This window comes from Bos mutus, chromosome 4 (assembly GCF_027580195.1).
Source record: "Bos mutus isolate GX-2022 chromosome 4, NWIPB_WYAK_1.1, whole genome shotgun sequence".
Taxonomy (NCBI): Eukaryota; Metazoa; Chordata; class Mammalia; order Artiodactyla; family Bovidae; genus Bos; species Bos mutus.
This window is the reverse complement of record NC_091620.1, coordinates 59,488,860-59,503,831: the sequence shown is the minus strand read 5'-3', so window position 1 is coordinate 59,503,831 and position 14,972 is coordinate 59,488,860. Positions and strand designations below refer to the sequence as shown.

The following is a 14,972-nucleotide window of genomic DNA, read 5'->3' as shown; positions in this document are numbered from 1 at the left end:
GATGCTGAAACTCCAGTACTTTGGCCACCTGATGCAAAGAACTGACTCATTTGAAAAGACCCTGATGCTGGGAAAGATTGAAGGCAGAAGAAAGGGACGACAGAGGATGAGACAGTTGGATGGCATCAACAACTCGAGGACGTGAGTTTGAGCAAGCTCTGGGAGTTGGTGATGGACACAGAAGCCTGGCATGCTGCAGTCATGGTGTCGCCGAGTCGGACACGACTGAGCAACTGAACCATGGCTTCATCGTATTCTGTCATTGGAACTTGGTGGGAAACCACCATGACTGACTTTATTCAGTATGTCACACGGAACTGAAGGTGCCAGCATTAACATGAACAATATAAATTTTAGAGACCTATTCCTGATATAAATTTCTGTATTCTGTTCAACAGTGGTCTCATTTTCCCCTGCTGCTGCTGCTAAGTCGCTTCAGCCGTGTCCAACTCTGTGCGACCCTATAGATGGCAGCCCACCAGGCTCCCCCGTCCCTGGGATTCTCCAGGCAAGAACACTGGAGTGGGTTGCCATTTCCTTCTCCAATGCATGAAAGGGAAAAGTGAAAGTGAAGTCGCTCAGTTGTGTCCGACTCTTCGCAACCCCATGGACTGCAGCCCACTAGGCTCCTCCATCCATGGGATTTTCCAGGCAAGAGTACTGGAGTAGGGTGCCACTGCACCATTTCCCCTAGTGTGGTTTTATTTAGAAAAATTAAAATAACTACTTCATGAATGCATAAATTCTTAACTGACCTTGAAGTGAAGTGAAGTGAAGTGAAGTTGCCCAGTCGTGTCCAACTCTTTGCGACCCCGTGGACTGTAGCCTACCAGGCCTCTCCGTCCATGGGATTCTCCAGGCAAGAATACTGGAGTGGGTTACCATTTCCTTCTCCAGGGGATCTTCCTGACCCAGGGTCGAACCCGGGTCTCCCGCATTGGAGGCAGATGCTTTAACCTCTGAGCCACTAGGCAACCTAAATTTTCATGGAACTGATCTCAGAATTGGATCTGAAATTTAGAGCACAAAACTGCCTACCAATCTACAGCACCAAAAGAACTTCAAATTTACCACATGCACTACAGTACCCAATGCAAGACATACTCAATCCCCAAAACTTGAAGAATTACACAAGTTAGCTCCAGAAAAACATAAAGTCATGTTATGTTACTATTTTATATAGAAGAAAAAAAGGTGACAGATTTTGTGTTGACTTATATAGGGAGTACAGATTAAGCTATCATATTGGTCATTGCATAACTACAGGAGTTCACCATTCTCTTTGTACATTCAACCTATACAAACTATAAAGAAAAAAAATTCTAAATTACGGAGGAAATTGTTATACTGATTACTGGTCTAATTTCTAGTTGCTTACACAGCTAATTACTCACACATATACCTAGATTATCTAAGGATCTTTCTTTATATTTAGCTTGTATCCTAAGTGTGTATGACTCATGGTACATTTTCCCTTGCAAAAAGTATGCCAAAGAGCAAAATGAGAGGTTTAAAAAAGGGGGGGCGGGGGGGGCAGTCAAATGAATGTTTAAAACTAGATAAAATAATCCTTCATGTTTGTGATTTGAAATTTTTTTTTGCTTATTTTTTTGCCTTACTTTTTCTGTTTAATAGGCCACAGAGAATTTTTAGACCAAAATTCAAGGCAGGTGATTTTCTTATTATCAAATGAAAGTAGTATGTATAACTTTTAGGAACTAATAAAGATACATAAATATAATACATTCATTTTCTTCACAGATTTCAAATTAAAGATGATTACTAACAAATATAGGTTCATGCAGTCTGCTTTTTCCCAACCAGGCCTGAAGAGGAAAGAACCAGTGGCAAGAATACTCGCTCCTAGCAAGCAAATATACCAAAATTATAATTAACAAAATCTTCAAACTTCTAGAATAGTCTATGGTCAGTATTAGCAGCTCAATTGCTTATATACCCTCCAGAACTGCAGAATAGACTTTTAAGAATAAAATGAAAACAGAGATCATATTGTAAATATTATATTTCTCTCACTCACAAAGCTGTATGAGATATTTACTAGTTTTAATATGTATCCATAGGATTAGTACTCATATGGAGTACAACATGGAACAAGTGCAGAACTAAAGAAATAAGTCCATCTGAAAACAAAAGCACACATTTCTTAGGATTTAAAAATATTGCACATAATAAGGTTGCACAGAAATTACTGGCTGTTTTTATAAACAGAATGAGGTATTAGTCAATCTCTAAAGATGAGTGCAAAGAAGAAAAACCACACACACACAAAAATACATAAATTCACACTAAGACCTAGAGGGCCAACAACTAATTAAGAAATGTGAAAAGATATGTAAAACAGCTATGACTTTAACACTACAAAATCATTAGCCAGGGATCAAACAGGTAACAATCTCTTGACAATATTTAAGTTTTCAACTTTCTTTTGGTCTTAAAAACTATGAGCAACACAATCATTTCCTTTACTCCAATTCTTCTGCATGGTTCTGTGGTAAATATTAAACCATACTTTTCTCAAGCTTTCAGTGGAAATTAAACAAGATACTGCTTGCCATCCTTTGCTGAACTGAATTATACAGTTTCACATACATTTTGCAACCTAAGTCAGAGATGCTACAGAGCATGCAATTTTAAATTAGCAAAGGTTTCACTCAAAAAAAATCATTCATGTTCACATAATTTAAATCTAGAATAACTTTTAAAGTTTAACCTTTAAATATTTATCAGGCAAAGTCAATTCTTTCCTTAAATTGGTCATAAGCCCAAGGACAAGTAGAGAAAAAAAGACCAGGCAGAATTATAGTATCTTTTTTTTAAAGAACCTTGTCTAATCAGGGAAATTAATTAGCTACTGGTCTCCTAATTAGATGTTGAATTGTCAAAAACAATTTAAATATATTTAACAGCTATATTAAGTTAAGTGAAATCATGCACTTGTCAAAATAGTTCACAAAAAAATTCTTTCTGCATCAAAGATATTGAAGAGGAGTCACCTAATTGGGTTTAATGAGAACAGAAAAAGAATCAACTACTGTCCTGAACAGTCAGTGTATGTAGTAACCATATTTCCTCTTCGTTGAGTGACAGTCCTACAGTGCTTGCTAGATCCATGGAATCTATTTTCAGTCTGTACTGTATGTCCATTGTTGGTGGTGTCAAAACCACTAAAAGAAAACATTTTCTCCATATCTTCAAACATGTCATCAAACAAACCACCTCCAAAAGAAAACTCCTGGAAATGGTGCCTTTGTCTACTGGAACCATCCTGGCGTGTCTGGAAGTGATTTTCAAAATGCTTCTTGGACCGAGTATTTTGGTTTTGACCAAAAAAATCAAAGTCCTTAAATAAGTCATCAAAATTGAAGTTAAATGAGTGCTCAAAAGGACTTCCACTAGCTCTTTGTCCTTTACCATTAGTAAAAGCATTATGTCCAAGTGTATCATATTCTTTCCGCCTATTAGCATCTGAGAGAGTTTCATATGCTGAAAAGAAATAAAAATACTTTAGTAACTGAAGAGAAACAAAATTACATATATCCAAACCTTTTAAATTTATCTATTTTATGAAAAGATTTCACAGCACAAATAAAACCAAAGCTTACAAGCGTAAGAGTAAAAAGTCACAAAAGGCAGAGATTTTTTGTCTTACCCACTGTATGCTATCAGCAGTTAGCACAATACCTGCCTCTAGTATCTATACAATAAATGTTAAATAAATGCTACCATTACTAAAAATAATTATATGGGCAACAATTTCAGAGTTATTCTTCATACTATTTGTGTAAAAATCACTGCTTGCATTAAAGAATTTAACGAGCAAATTAAGAGGAATTCAGATTTTTCACCTCCTTACTAGCTGAAATAAATGTTTAACTCCAACTCCCAGTTACCACTACCCAACATTAACTACTGAATGCTCAGGAGATGCAATCTGTTTCGGAATTAGTATTAAGTCAAAACTTGTTTAAAACTTTTCCTTTAAAGACAAATGTGGCTTTGAGATGTAGACCAAGTGAGGAAGAAAAAAAAAACATTTAAAATCTATTTAATTTTTTTATGCTCAATAGTTTTATATTTAATCTCCATACTTCATAAAAACTTTAAATTTGAGGTATCTAAAATTCCTAACATAAACAATAAGCGATGTTATAAATAATAAAAGAATGAAATACTACATTTTCAACATTTTTAGATCTGAATGCCCAAAAAAGTATATACTTCCATACATCCAGGATCAAAATGTTATAAGAAAACAGCCTTGAGACTTTCATTACATTTACATATACATCCCACTTTACCTCTCATCTCCCACAAAACCTTCAAATACATACAAACTTCTTACCTATCATTCTCCTTTACTACTTAATACCTTTGAGACCTTGGAAATAGTCATTTACATACCTTCTGCAATCTCTCTGAATTTTGCTTCAGCATCAGGGCTCTTATTTTTATCAGGATGGTATTTCATGGCCAACTTGTGAAAGGCCTTCTTGACTTGGCGCTCCGAGGCCGACTTTGGCACACCTAAGATATCATAGTAACTTTTGGAAGCCAAAATTAATTCAGTTATCATTAAAATGCAGATTGCAAAGATGAAAACTGATTGGGGAGTAGCCATTTCTAATATCCTAAAAAAGAAAAGAAAAAAAATTATGGAATTAATCTTTAGATTTTTCTTTTAAAAGGAACTGGGTGAGCTTTCAGGATTTAAAGTACACTAATGCAGTAATGCAAAAAGGGTGGAAAATCAAAATACTTTTTGAAAGAATCCTAATCTTCAAGAATGTATACTCTGCTTCTGCTGCTGCTGCTAAGTCATTTCAGTCGTGTCCGACTCTGCGACCCTATAGATGGCAGCTCACCAAGCTCCCCCGTCCCTGGGATTCTCCAGGCAAGAACACTGGAGTGGGTTGCCATTTCCTTCTCCAATGCATGAAAGTGAAGTCGCTCAGTCGTGTCCAACTCTTCGCGAGCCCATGGACTGCAGCCTACCAGGCTCCTCCGCCCATGGGATTTTCCAGGCAAGAGTACTGGAGTGGGTTGCCATTGCCTTCTCCGATGTATATTCTAAAGGGGTTTAAAAAAATTTAACTGGAAACATGTCTATGGTAAATAGCCCCATATGTCTAAATTAGCAGTAACCTTCCCTCCTTAAGAAACAGGCTTCCCAGATGGCTCAGTGGTAAAGAATCAGCCTGCCAAGCAGAAGACGCAGGTTCAATTCCTGGGTCGGGAAGATCCCCGGAGGAAATGGCAACCCACACCACAATTCTTGCCTGGAAAATCCTATGGGCAGAGAGAAGCCTAGCAGGCAACAGTCCACGGAGTTGCAAAAGAGTCAGACACAACTTAATGACTCAACAGCAACAAAGAAATTTTCAGTTTTCATTTCGGCAAAAGGAGCCAAGGCTTGCACTTATAGAATCTCAATATCACAATAATATTGACAACTCAACAGAACGTAATCTCTTTAAAAAAAAAAAAACTGTAAGATCTCAAATATTTAATACAAAAGCATGAATATATGTTATGTTAAAAACTCGTAATTAACAAAATTTAGGATTTCTGCTAAGGCTGCCAAAAAAAAAAAAAAATTGAACTTTCATTGTTTGTACTACAGATAAGGTAAATTTACTTTCAAACTTCTCAGGAGTCATTAAAGTATTTCTCTAACCTCAAAGAAGTTTCCACCTAGAATACAACTTGGAATTCTCGAGACTACAGATTAAATGATTCGCGATTTAAAAAGAATTGATCCTGTTTTTTGAATATAGGAGTGCTTATAAACCTAAGATGACATAACATGCCTGACGAAAGACACTCTGGTTTGTGGAAACTGCCTGCCTTCCTCTCCTGTGGCCCGTTTGAAGCGTAATTAGTAGACAGATCACTTCTTTCCAGAGAGTTAGTCACAGTCACGGGTACCAAGAATCAAGTACAAACTCCTGGTTAAACGAACACAAACCGAGCGTGTACTGCGGTGCCAAAGGGCGGTTGCCAAAGGGCGGGTCTAACACTGGCAGAGAGGTACCTTCCTGGTTTAATAAACTTCATTTCACAGTTTCAAGGTGAATATCCCATCCTTTCCTAGAAGACTGACTGCCTTATACTGACTCCTCATTCCTAAGAGGGACCTGGCGGACAGTCCCGAGGGTCTCTCCTCAGAACCGGTGACTGCTTGACTAGACCGTCAGCCCTCACCCATACTCGCCCTAGCAGACCAGATGCAGCCGTTGGGTTGAAGGGCTCGGGGTCCCACCCGGGGTCCGGCCCTAAGAGGAGCTGCCCACACCCGAGAAAGCCCGCGGCACAACCCCACGACAAACAGCACTACGCTGTTTCTGCCATCACCTTTCCCCTATTTTCCTCAAGAACACCTGGCAGCCCGAAGCCCCAGCGGCGATCGTAGCGGATACCGAGGCCTAACCCCCCTCCCCGAGACCTCGGCCTCGTCTCTCGTCCACAACCTCCGGCTGCTGCTGCTCCTAACCGGCGACACTAACCAGCGACTCCACACGGCCGCTCGGCTCGGCCTTCACCCCGGCCTCAGCAGCTTCCGTGAGCCGATACGGGCCCACTGCCTCCTGTCCGCCGACCTCACACGCCTCTCGCAACCGCCTTCCCGCACAGCCCGCTCCCCACTGGCTGGCCGGTAGCTGCGGGCGCCTGCACCTCAGGAGGACATACACGAAACGCTTTTCTATTGGCTCCCGCCTCCCCACCTGACCCTGGCGCCCTACGCGCACGTGGAAAACTGTTGTTGCTGATCAGCCCATGCGTCACTTCCGGCTCCAACCCCCTAAAGGGCCGAACCGAAGCCGGCGGAAACGGAAGTGAGTTCAGGGTGGCCGAGTCTTTCCACTCCACCCCGCCTGGCGCAGGCGCGATACCTCGGGCAGCAAGGATCTCCAGCCTCGCCTCGGTGAGGAAGTCCCGCCTGTGCCCCTTGGCGGCTCGGGTCTTGTGTGGCAGCGCTGCAGGGATGCCCCGCTATTGCGCAGCGATTTGCTGTAAGAACCGCCGGGGACGAAATAATAAAGAGCGAAAGCTTAGTTTTTACCCGTAAGTTGCCCCTAACGCGGAAGCTTCACCTTGCCTTTGGGTCGCTGTCCTGTGGCGTTTGGGGTTAGGGTTTGGCGTCTCCTGTCTGCTCTGTAAATTTGTCCTGGGTTCTCCGGGAGTGTTTGATTTCTGCGCAGGAGGAGGGCGCGAAGGCGCGAGTTGAGTCTACCTGGAAATGTTCTGACATTTCTAGGGAGGACGCTGGGCGTGTGGCGAGGCATAGGGAGGGGTCTGTTGGGGGTGTTAATAGGGCATTTTAAGCGGTAAAATTTGAGCGACACTTCTGGTTTTCAGAGCGTTTCCCCACCTCCCCTGACCTCATTTCATTGAACAACGCTAATGGACGTGAGTTTGAGTGAACTCCGGGAGTTGGTGATGGACAGGGAGGCCTGGCGTGCTGCAATTCATGGGGTTGCAAAGAGTCGGACACGACTGAGCGACTGAACTGAACTGAATCACTTCAGGTGCATCAAACGTGCCGAATGGGAAGGTGCCCTCCAAGTTTATCTTACACCTCCTGTGAGTTAGGTCGCATAGATGTTATTCCATTTTCTCCTGAGAAAACAGGCTTTTCAGAAAAGATAAGGTAACATACCTTGAAAGTTTTGTGGCAGAGGCGGAATTATAATCTGTCACCTGCTCAGGGCTCTAGATAATTCTTCACTGGTGCAGGGAGCAGGTAAGTAAGGGCTAACAGGTTTTCCCCGCTCTCCCAACGTAGAGCGTTCCTAGGAAGCCTTTTCTAAGCGAGGAAGCAATTGCTTTTATTTTGTAAAAGCGAAAAATTTGTTTGGGCCCTAATACCTGTTAGACCAAACTTTCCTAAAAGTGAAGTGGCAGAAAGCGAACTCTGGAAAAGTAGAGTTTTTTCCAAATTACTTTATTCCAAATTACTGTATGTATTCCAAATAACTATAGCCACGAAATATTTTTTTGAGGAACCCCAAAAGTACTCATTTTTACTTGGAACAATAGGGAAGAAGTATTGTGTACTACTTATTAGTAAGATACCCGGCTCCAAAGCCAGATTTAGGTTCAAATCCTGGCTCCATCACTTTGTAGCTGAACGACCTGTAAATTATTTAACCCTGCTACCCAAGACCTTCCATCTGTAAAGTGGACACGTTAATAGTACAGAATTCACACGTAACGTCTAAAAACATAAAATAGCACTTGGCATTCATAACATGCTTCGTGTTTGTGAGAAATCAACGTGTTTAGACTATTCTATAATTTCCTTTATTTCTTATGTGAAAGTGTTTGTTGCTCAGTCGTGTCCAGCTCTTTGTGACCTGTGGACTGTGGCCCACCAGGCTCGTCTGTCCGTGGAATTCTAAATAATTTAGCTCTAATGTGAGTGTCTTTAAGTTAATTTGAAGTTTCACTAGCTATTTTGTGAAGCTTTTTTGACTTTAGACCTAAAGCTCATTGTTCAGTAATGACTCAGCTGCTTTCCATTATCTTACCTAATGGAAAAAAACAAAAAACTGATAACTCCAAATGATTTGAACTATGTGCCGTGTTTCTACAGTTATCTTCCTTGAAGCCCTTCCACAGGTTGCAGAGATATTTTACGGGGATAAACATACTCTGGTATATGAATGTCACTGGCTCTGAGGAGGTTTGTAGCAAAGAATCATGTTGAACTTAATACCATATTTCCCATATTTATTTGGCCTTGGGTTTGGGGGGCTCATAACCTCAGACTAGGACTTCTTTAGTCTTGTAGACTGCATAGTTACTATTTTTAAGGAGAGAAAAATAATAAGGCCAGAGAAAGTCAATTATAGATTTTTATTCCTCAAAATATGAATTTACTGGAAATGGAACTTTTTATTGACTTTTTAAAATTTCATGTGTTCAGTCCCCTAATAGCATCCAACTTGAAGAATTTTCTTGCTAACACTGTCACGTGCTGCAAAATAAATTTATATTAATTAGGAAATTCAATGAATATAGTGCTCAGTTTATACCAGTGATTATTCTAAGTCCTCTGAAAGTAAAATTCTTTTTGCCACTAAATGCCTTTTCTCATTACGTTTATCGTATTTATAATATAAGTTACTGATATATGTAAGGTTAAAAACTTTTTAAACTGTGTATGAATATTGTATTAATGGTAAAAAAAACTTCCAAAAGCAGATAATATGATTTTTCTGTGGAACGATATCAGGGTTAAAAATTATTTCCTACAAAGCACCCAGATTCTTTTCATCTAGCATCTTACTACGTTATCAATATTTATTTTTTTATAAGATCTTATTACTACAAAGCATAAATGGTTGTGATTGAGAGAAATGTATAACAGCTGCTTCTTGTATGAGAACCTTTTATGTTACTCCTTTTTAAAAATAGGAGATTATTATATAATATGTGTCTTGGACTGTGTTCCTATAAAATGTTCAAAAGAAGTATAAATCACTGTTGTTTAATACAAACCTGTTTACACTGGTAGAATAAAGTTTTCTGTCAAATTCTGCAGCAAGTCCAAATTTTACCCTAAAACATGTAGTGTGTTAGAGCCAACTCTGAATATCCAGGCTATTTGGTACAGGAACAACATATATAAAGAACTCTCTTGCCTTTCTTTGTCTTTTCGATGTGTTTCCTATTATAAAATATGAGTCTGCCCTCTTAACATGTTTGGTTCTCTTTCAGAACTTGAATACTTGAATTTTAGAGTTCCCAAACCACTAGCTAAAGAAGACTAGAAATGTTGGACTACATTATAGATGGTTGGAATTGAGGCTGATTCCAGTAAAGAGAATGGAATATTAGTAGTTTTATAAGATATAGTATTCCTTTTATGTTAGCTAAACCATTTTTTGAATTAACATCTCCTTATTTTAAAAATATTAATATAAAAGCCTTAGGTTTAATGCTTCTTATAGACAGGAAATGGTTTGATTTGTTATATTACTATGAAGAATATTTGAATAGAACTTTTTAGTTAACAAAACTCTTTACTAGTTCTACAGACTATACAACAGAATGAAAAAGAAACATAATCCATAGAAAATATGAATAGATTTTATCCTTTGTAGTAACATAAATATTTTACTTGAAGGACCCTGAGTTATACTTCTCAGACAAAAGCTTTGGCTGCACACCTCATACCTTAGCTTTCTTTGCTGCAGAGGTGATATGGCAGTTGTTGTCATGAAGATGCTGTTGTATGGTAGGAGCAGTTGTCTTTGTGGCCCTTGGGTTACCTGTATATACAGGCCTGGAGTCTGGCATTACTGTTAAAATATAGCAAAGTTTTCCTTTTTTTAATTTCAGGTTTCCTCTACATGACAAAGAAAGACTTGAAAAATGGTTAAAGAATATGAAACGAGATTCATGGGTTCCAAGTAAATACCAGTTCCTGTGTAGTGACCATTTTACTCCTGACTCTCTTGACATCAGATGGGGTATTCGCTATTTGAAACAAACTGCAATTCCAACAATATTTGCTTTGCCTGAAGACAATCAGGTATTGGAGGCAGGGAGTAGGGGAGAAGGGGCTAATGCTGAGTATGGTGGCAGATTGCAGGGTGGCAGGTAGTCAGGAAGGGGGAGGAGAGTGAAAAATAACTGTTGGGAAAACACATACTTAAGAAAGGAAAACTCATGTGTACTTTTACTGAAAGTGATAATTTTTTAATAAACCATTCTGAAGCATAGCTTAAGAGGAGCCAAAGATAACACATACATAAATTATCAGGTTAAGTTTTTAATGTAAATTAATGATCTGAGATTTTTTTACTAGTCTTGTGAATGATCTGAGATTTTTCTTTATATATTGATTATGCATAATTTTTTTAAAAAATGCTTTCACATACATTTTGAGCTGTTAACATACTGAAAACATTTTTTAACTGAATAAATTTGTTTGGTCAGTATACTACTCAAAGTTGTATGGAAATAGCACTAACTAATAAGAGGATAAAGCCTAGTAAGGACATCTTTTTTAGAATTTGAAAATGTTATTTTATAGGAGAAAGATCCTTCCAAAAAAAAATCTCAGAAGAAAAAATTGAAAAGTGAGAAAGAAGTATGCCTAAAAGCCAAGTCAGAAGAATCTTTTGCATCAAATGAGCCAAAGAAGCATCCAGTTAATACAGATCTCCTCCCTGAACATGCAGAATTACTTGAATCATCTGCCTTGGTAAAACCACCAGATCCAAAAGCAGAAAGTGTGCAAAATAACATATTAACTCTTAGTCTAGTTAAACAAGGTACCAGAAAACCAGAATCTATATTGGAAACATCAGTTAACCAAGACATGGGTATAGGTGGTTTTCACACATCATTTGAGAATCTAAGTTCTACAACTATTACTTTGACAACTGCAAGTTCAGAGGGCATTCAGCAGCCTTTAGAAACCCAAGAAGTGATTGAAATAACTACTAATCATCTTGCTAACCCACACTTTACAAATAATTCTGTGGAAATTAAGTCAGCACAGGAAAATCCATTCATACTCAGCACAGTTACTCAAACAGTTGAAGAATTAAACACAGATAAAGAATCCGTTATTGCCATTTTTGTACCTACAGAAAATTCCAAACCTGCGATTAATTCTTTTATACCTGCCCCCAAAGAAACAGTGGAAATGGAAGAAGATATAGACATCGAAGACTCATATAAGGATGTAGACTATGAGACAGAAGTTTTACAGATTGAGCATTCTTACTGCAGACAAGATGTAAATAAGGAACATCTTTGGCAGAAAGTGTCTAAACTACATTCAAAGATAACTCTCCTTGAGTTACAGGAACAACAAACTCTAGGGAGATTGAAGTCTTTGGAAGCTCTTATAAGGCAGCTAAAACAGGAAAACTGGCTATCTGAAGAAAATGTCAAGATTATAGAAAACCATTTCACGACATATGAAGTTACTATGATATAGATTAAGAGGTTTCCAAGTTTGTGACTTTCATGTAAGGTTTCTGTTAGCCAAACCAAATTCTGTGTAAAGTGAACTTTTTCCTGTGTGAAATTCTTAACCTTAAGCCAAGCAAGTGCTCTAATGTTATGAACTGCATCCTATTCTTATTATGCTCATTTTTTTAAAACAACTCGAGAATTGTTGGGTAGATGACATTTCATTGCTTGTTAATTTTCCAAATTTAAAGTAAAAACTTAGTGAATAAGTAATATGATTCAGTCATAAAATGAGAGAACACAGACATGGTAAGCAAGAGCCCAGAATAGAAGTCAGGTTCCAGAATCAGTCCTGATTCTACCATTGAGATGTGTCTTGGACAAGTTACTTAAGATTGAGTCCCAGTCTCTTAATTTGTAGAAGGAGGGCACTGAACTAGATCTCTTACATAGTTGTTTCTTTTTAGTTTCTTCCCTTTATAGAAGATACTTTTAATAGAACAAGTTTTCTGTATGATAATCTTACACAAAAGTAGATGCTGGCTAGAATTTTCTACTATTACCTGTTAGGTTCTTCTCAATGTGTATTAAATTCTGTGTTGCTTGACCTTTGGGCTGTAATTTTTTGTATTATACAGCTTCTCTGATGCCTCGAGCAGTAAAGAATCCACCTGCAATGCAGGAGAGCCAGGTTTGATCCCTGGGTTGGGAAGATCCCCTGGAGAAGGGAATAGCAACCCACTCCAGTATTCTTGCCTGGAGAATCCCATGAACAGAGGAGCCTGGAGGTCTGCAGTCCGTGGGGTCACAAAAAGTCGGACATGACTAAGCGACTAATATTTTTTGTATTTTACCAGAAAATACTCTTGTTAGGTTTTATTCCAGTTGAACTAAAATAAGGAATCAACCATTAGCCTAGTTCTTAGGAGAGGTACTTTAAACTTGAAAGAATATATATCTTATATGTAGCTGACCATCATAATACACAGTTATTTGAATTGACACCCTGCCATTAAAGTTATTTTTATAAACCAAAAATTAAAATGAGGTTAATTTTTTAAATATTTTTTAGGAATTAACAGTTTATATCTATTTAAAATGTATAACCTTTAAACGTGTGCATGTCTCATTTTAAAATTCCAGAATAGAATAATACTTCTTCTTATACCTTCCCACTTACATGTATTTTATTAAAAGAAATTATAGATAGGTGGTGATGACCATGGCTTTGCAAGTGGTGCAATGATAAAGAATCTGCCTGCCAATGCAGGAGATGCAGGTTGATCCCTGGGTTGGAAAGGTCCCCTGAAGTAAGAAATGGCAACCCACTCCAGTATTCTTGCCTAAAAAATTCCTTGGGCAGAGTAGCCTGAGAGGCTACAGCCCATGGAGTTGCAAACAGCTGGACGCCACTGAGCACGTGCACATGGTAATGACCTTAGGGAGGTAACTAAGAAAGAGACGAAGGATGGTTTTTTTGATTTCTGTAAGGTAATAAACGTGTTTTGGTGCTGAAAAATAGGTTGTGCTCAATAAATAGTTGACTACACAGCAGATAGTATTTTAATTGTTTTTCTAAGTGGATGGTGATTATTTGCATATGAATGTGTGTTAGCTAATTATAAAAAAGTTAATCAGAGGTATCCTTATAACCATGGGGGGGAAAATCCTTAACATTTTTGTATAAATTATATACGTATAATTAATAAAGATATATTAAGTTCCATTTTGATAATATTTAAAATACATACTCTAAATGTAAATAGCCCTTTTAAGTCATTATAAAGTGTACATTATAGTTATTTTCTATTTATAGTTTACTCAGGAATAATTTCGGAGAAGGCAATGGCACCCCACTCCAGTACTCTTGCCTGGAAAATCCCATGGACAGAGGAGCCTGGTGGGCTCCAGTGCATGGGGTCGCTATAAGTCTGACACGACTGAGCGACTTCACTTTCACTTTTCACTTTCATGCATTGAAGAAGGAAATGGCAACTCATTCCAGTGTTCTTGCCTGGAGAATCCCAGGGACTGGGGAGCCTGGTGGCTACCATCTATGGAGTCGCACAGATTCAGACACAACTGAAGCAACTTAGCAGCGGCAGCAGGAATAATTTAAACTAGTTGTATTTCTTTAAACTACTATATTACAAGTATCTAAGATACTATTGACTTGTATATTCAGTTCAGAGTGTTCCAACCTAACTCAGTTAACTGTTAAATTTTATTTGGGGGTTTTGACCAACTTTATTTCTTACTTGGATTATTATAGGAACTTCTTAACTAATAGTACCTGTATTTTGGATCTCCTGCTTTTGGATCTTCCTGGAGTCCACTGTTAAGTTTTTTACCTAAACTATACATCTAGCTGTATCACTTGTGTACCACTTAACTTTCCTAGCTCAGAAATCGGTAATCACCCTTTAATAAGTACAGAATACAGCACAACTTGTTTCCATCATGTATATTATCCTCTGTGATTCTGTTCATCCTGTGTTCTAGCCATACTCGAATTCTTAGCATTTCTCAAACATGCTGACTTTGTCTGTTTATTTTATTCTTTAAATTCAACCAGTTAAAATTACATTTCAACTTTGTGGGAATATCATCCCTTTTACCAATCAAAATGGATTTTTCTTTGTTTCTACAGGGTTTGTATTATAACACTGTAGCAGTACTTACACGTTTTTTAAATTAATTTTTATTGGAGTATGGTTGCTTTTGTTTATCCTTTTTTTATATCATGATGTTATGGCTTTCTGTTCGACTTGACTATGCTTTTTTTTTTTTTTTAATTCTAGTGTTAATTGAATAAATGAAAGTACAGCTTTTAAGGATCAAAGAGACGTGTTAACATGGGATGGGGGAAGGTAATGTGATGAAGTAAGAAGTAAAAGCAGACAAGAGAGAGCATCCCTGGCTTCATAGCCAGGGCTCATCTTCACTTTTGTTTCATTGACAATGTAATATTCACTCAATAAAGGTTTGGATGAATATTCTGAATTTGCCTACTTAGAATT

General features: G+C 38.1%; 2 protein-coding genes across 8 annotated transcripts; one reads left to right on the top strand and one right to left on the bottom strand.

Moving 5' to 3' along the window:
• Positions 1–1,140: 1,140 nt before the first annotated feature.
• DNAJB9 (DnaJ heat shock protein family (Hsp40) member B9) lies at positions 1,141–6,692 on the bottom strand. Its single transcript, XM_005904768.2, has 3 exons — positions 6,525–6,692; positions 4,423–4,649; positions 1,141–3,504 (listed from the first exon to the last, which is right to left on the bottom strand). Exons 2-3 carry the CDS (start codon positions 4,637–4,639, stop codon positions 3,050–3,052), a joined length of 672 nt encoding a protein of 223 aa, XP_005904830.1. The 5' UTR covers positions 4,640–4,649; positions 6,525–6,692; the 3' UTR covers positions 1,141–3,049.
• A 173-nt stretch (positions 6,693–6,865) lies between these two features.
• On the top strand, positions 6,866–14,955 carry THAP5 (THAP domain containing 5). Of its 7 annotated transcripts, none has more exons than XR_011464009.1 (4): positions 6,866–7,083; positions 10,366–10,558; positions 11,063–12,643; positions 14,754–14,955. XR_011464009.1 is itself a non-coding variant. In XM_070369541.1 (4 exons), the coding sequence occupies exons 3-4, from the start codon at positions 10,412–10,414 to the stop codon at positions 11,975–11,977; spliced, it is 1,062 nt and encodes a 353-aa protein (XP_070225642.1). In that variant the 5' UTR covers positions 6,947–7,083; positions 7,378–7,428; positions 10,366–10,411; the 3' UTR covers positions 11,978–14,955. The 7 variants fall into 7 exon arrangements, 6 of the variants coding, with proteins under 6 accessions (XP_005904829.1, XP_070225645.1, XP_070225642.1 ...); XM_070369541.1 differs by adding an exon at positions 7,378–7,428 and having other exon boundaries at positions 6,947–7,083; positions 11,063–14,955; XM_005904767.3 differs by having other exon boundaries at positions 11,063–14,955.
• The last annotated feature ends 17 nt before the right edge of the window (positions 14,956–14,972 follow it).

What these genes read in the sequence shown, in the direction of transcription:
- DNAJB9 (XM_005904768.2), bottom strand. Translation starts at nt 4,639, where the DNA reads ATGGCTACTCCCCAATCAGTTTTCATCTTTGCAATCTGCATTTTAATG. An exon ending in ATTCAGAGAGATTGCAGAAG is followed by an intron (nt 3,505 to 4,422) that starts GTATGTAAATGA and finishes ATTTCTTTTCAG; the next exon opens with CATATGAAACTCTCTCAGAT.
- THAP5 (XM_005904767.3), top strand. Translation starts at nt 7,004, where the DNA reads ATGCCCCGCTATTGCGCAGCGATTTGCTGTAAGAACCGCCGGGGACGA. An exon ending in CGAAAGCTTAGTTTTTACCC is followed by an intron (nt 7,084 to 10,365) that starts GTAAGTTGCCCC and finishes TTTTAATTTCAG; the next exon opens with GTTTCCTCTACATGACAAAG. An exon ending in CTTTGCCTGAAGACAATCAG is followed by an intron (nt 10,559 to 11,062) that starts GTATTGGAGGCA and finishes GTTATTTTATAG; the next exon opens with GAGAAAGATCCTTCCAAAAA.